This window comes from Micropterus dolomieu, unplaced genomic scaffold (genome assembly GCF_021292245.1).
Source record: "Micropterus dolomieu isolate WLL.071019.BEF.003 ecotype Adirondacks unplaced genomic scaffold, ASM2129224v1 contig_10524, whole genome shotgun sequence".
NCBI classification, from domain to species: domain Eukaryota; kingdom Metazoa; phylum Chordata; class Actinopteri; order Centrarchiformes; family Centrarchidae; genus Micropterus; species Micropterus dolomieu.
Window position 1 is genome coordinate 1 of NW_025739510.1, and position 3637 is coordinate 3637.

General features: G+C 54.5%; 1 protein-coding gene across 1 annotated transcript; it reads right to left on the reverse strand.

The window, feature by feature from the left end:
• Nucleotides 1-1530: 1530 nt before the first annotated feature.
• LOC123965634 (inhibitor of growth protein 3-like) lies at nucleotides 1531-3353 on the reverse strand. The gene is made up of 5 exons (XM_046042073.1): nucleotides 3171-3353; nucleotides 2866-3056; nucleotides 2304-2496; nucleotides 2163-2201; nucleotides 1531-2061 (listed from the first exon to the last, which is right to left on the reverse strand). Exons 1-5 carry the CDS (start codon nucleotides 3204-3206, stop codon nucleotides 1945-1947), a joined length of 576 nt encoding a protein of 191 aa, XP_045898029.1. The 5' UTR covers nucleotides 3207-3353; the 3' UTR covers nucleotides 1531-1944.
• Nucleotides 3354-3637: the final 284 nt, after the last annotated feature.

Here is a 3637-nt window from a genome sequence, read left to right on the forward strand (position 1 = left end):
GTACTCGCTGTGTAGTGTGTAGTATGACTGTGTACTGTTAGTACTCGCTGTGTAGTGTGTAGTATGACTGTGTACTGTTAGTACTCGCTGTGTAGTGTGTAGTATGACTGTGTACTGTTAGTACTCGCTGTGTAGTGTGTAGTATGACTGTGTACTGTTAGTACTCGCTGTGTAGTGTGTAGTATGACTGTGTACTGTTAGTACTCGCTGTGTAGTGTGTAGTATGACTGTGTACTGTTAGTACTCGCTGTGTAGTGTGTAGTATGACTGTGTACTGTTAGTACTCGCTGTGTAGTGTGTAGTATGACTGTGTACTGTTAGTACTCGCTGTGTAGTGTGTAGTATGACTGTGTACTGTTAGTACTCGCTGTGTAGTGTGTAGTATGACTGTGTACTGTTAGTACTCGCTGTGTAGTGTGTAGTATGACTGTGTACTGTTAGTACTCGCTGTGTAGTGTGTAGTATGACTGTGTACTGTTAGTACTCACTGTGTAGTGTGTAGTATGACTGTGTACTGTTAGTACCTGCTGTGTACGGTTAGTACTCGCTGTGTACTCGTCAGGATGTGGCGTCTGCTCCACAGATCCTCAGCCGTGTCCTTTGAAAGGCTGAACAGGGAGTCAGGAGGTCAGTGAGCTCCAGCAGCTTCTCCTGCTACCTTCACTCAGAGCTGTGAAGGAGCTCGTCAGGCTGCTGTCAAGTGTTTCTATAAATTAACCCTCGCATATTAGAGTTGATCAAACTTACTGAATTCATCCGGTAAATCTCTGCGTCAAACCGACCTCCGCCAACCATGAGCTCACTGAGAAACTGTAGAGTGCAGCGTGGCGCCCCCGTCGGTCACCGCACAACTCCTCACCCTCAAACTTGTTTCTGAAGGGAATCCACCCGAGAACCTGATCCGCACCAGCTGACGGATCCGAGCACTGACCTCCGGATTCAGAACAGCTCACCTGAAACTGACCCGGGATCAGTCAGAGACGCCAGCTGATCTGCAGCAGTGACGCCAGCTTCAGGTTCTCCCTGCAGCTCAGAGCCGAAGTACCAACACATGAAACCCAACAAGTCAACAGACACCAGAACATCTCGTCTTTTATCGGACTTTTATTGTTTAGACATCGCTGGAAACACACACACACAGTAACACACACACACACACACACACACAGTAACACACACACACACACACACACACAGTAACACACACACACAGTAACACACACACACACAGCGACAGGTTTGTGAGTTTGTTCTGAAACATGTGGTCGTTCGCAGCAGGCCCCTCCAGGCTTCTGTAGTTGTAGTCCAAACACCCTGTTTGTAGTCTTTCAGGGGAACCTGGACTCTGAATTATTAAAACGTGTAATTAGTGAGTTGGAGGGTCACAAACGATTACATCATCAGGTCTGAACCTCGTCACAGGATAAACACCAAGAACTAAAGCCTGGATCCGTTACAGAGTCCAGACCTGAAGATCAGACCTGGACCAGAAGAGGCCAGAATCAAACAGAAAAGAGGTCTGAGAACAGAACGAGTTCAGGTCCAGTTTATTTAAAGTCCTCCAGGTACACACAGCCTGACCTCTGACCTGGCCAGGTGAGGTACAGAACAGAATCACACCTGGACACACCGGAACAGGTTCAGAGAGCTTCTCTGGTCCCTCGACTGGAGACCAAACGTTCAGGGCTTCAGCAGGTCTGTCCAGAGGGACCAGGTCCTGATGGATCCGCATCATCAGACCAATCAAGTCTGACTTGTGTTAATAAAGAAAACAAACAGAAACCTGCAGGATTCTTGGAAAGTCCAGAACGTTAGGGGGGCGGCGGTGAAATGGATTAGTCCCAGAACGCTTCCTGTTGGCACAACGTGTTCCCAGCCTGCCAACCTCTGACCCCGGGCGGCCGACGGTAGCTGTGCTTGATGAGGGCGAGGCGGCCGGACCCTCTATTTGTGGCGGCTGCCTCTGCGCTTCATGGCGGCCGTGCACTGAGGACAGAACCACTTCCCCTTGGGAGCCTCGGTCAGGCCCACGCAGCCGTAGTGGAACCACTCGATGGGACACTGCAGACACAAGACACATGGTCAGAACTCCCGGTCCCGGATCAGAGACTCGAGCGGTCCGATCGCTCGCCACCAATCACTCGCAAATCAATCATACTCACGTCTGTGTTGTCGCAGCCGACCATCTCTCCGTAGGACACCTGCAAAACATCGAGACAACACCTGATCATTACTGGCCAATACAGGACACACGACATCACAGCCACGTCGCTCAGTGATTGGCCAGCTGTCCGTCCCCGTACCTGGTTACAGATGCAGTACCGGGGCTCGTTGGGGTCGTAGGTCCAGTCCACCTGACTGTTGGCCTCGGCCTCCGGCAGCGCTGAGGCCTGCTGGGAAAGTTCCTGAGCCAGCGCAGACGACGAAGAGCAGGAGGACAGGGAGGAAGAGGAGGAGGAGGAGGACGACTGGTGGTTGGAGGACTTGATGCTGCTTCTGAGAGACAGGAAGAGCAGACGTGTGTTGTGAACATGTGTAACACACCTGGATCTTCTCATCACATACTGACTCCTGGTCTTTATCGCCCCAGGTACCTTCAGGGTCGCGTTTCCACGTGCACAGCGCCGCGGTCAAGTTAGCAACAATAAACACGTGACGTCCGGTTAGACTTTCAAAATAAAACTAGCGGTTAACGTTGTGTCGTAGCCCGGTGACGCTGTGCGTGCTAACAGCTGCGATCTGTTGTCACTCGCAGATCGAGCGAGTCGACGGCGTAGCCTGACACTCCCTAACATCTAACTACATGTCGCGCAGCTTCCGCCGCAACGTCACCAAAACAAATTAACAGGTGTGCGGCGGTCTTACTTGGACTTGCGGCCCCTGGAGTCAGAGGTGGCGGTGGGGGTGAGGGTCTGGGTTAGGGTGGAGGCCAGAGCGGAGGAGGAGTACCCGGCGCTGTCCCGGGCCAGGGCGAACTCTCGGCCCAGCTGGAAGTCGTTGTTCTTGATGGCCTCGTAGCTCGCCTTCAGGCTGGACGTCCTTCGGCCCTCCTTCATCTGAGCACGGGGACAGACACCATCAGCAACGCCAGGATCATCACCTACAACATGCTGCGCTGAGAACGATGACCACAGTAATGGTCCTGGCATTTGAGTCCCGGAAACACTGACCTGAGCGGTGGCCTGCACGGCCTGAGCGGCGGCCATGGTGATGGCCCCGGCCCCAGCCCCGGGGCCCGCGGGCAGGGAGCTCAGGTTGTAGGAGGCCAGAGGCTGAGAGGAGTTCACACTGTACACGTTGTTGGTGGCCGAGGTCGTGCTGTTGGTACGGCAGCCTGCACAGGACACAACTCAAGGTCAGCTGTACACTCAGGTGAAGGGGGGGGGGGGGGGGGGGGGGAGGGGGGGGGGGGGGGGCAAGCATGTGTGAGCGTGTGTGCTACCTGGCGGGCGCGTGCGTGTGTGCTACCTGGCGGGCGCGTGCGTGTGTGCTACCTGGCGGGCGCGTGCGCTAGTGCTACCTGGCGGGCTACCTGGCGGGCGCGTGTGCGCTAGTGCTACCTGGTGGGCTACCTGGTGAGCGTGTGTGCTACCTGGTGAGCTACCTGGTGAGCGTGTGTGCTACCTGGTGGGCTACC

Coding starts and splice junctions, on each gene's coding strand:
- LOC123965634 (XM_046042073.1), bottom strand. CDS start 3,206: ATGGCCGCCGCTCAGGCCGTGCAGGCCACCGCTCAG. Junction 3,057..3,170: donor CCGTGCAGGCCACCGCTCAG/GTCAGTGTTTCC, acceptor CCCCGTGCTCAG/ATGAAGGAGGGCCGAAGGAC. Junction 2,062..2,162: donor TCGGCTGCGACAACACAGAC/GTGAGTATGATT, acceptor TTGTGTCTGCAG/TGTCCCATCGAGTGGTTCCA.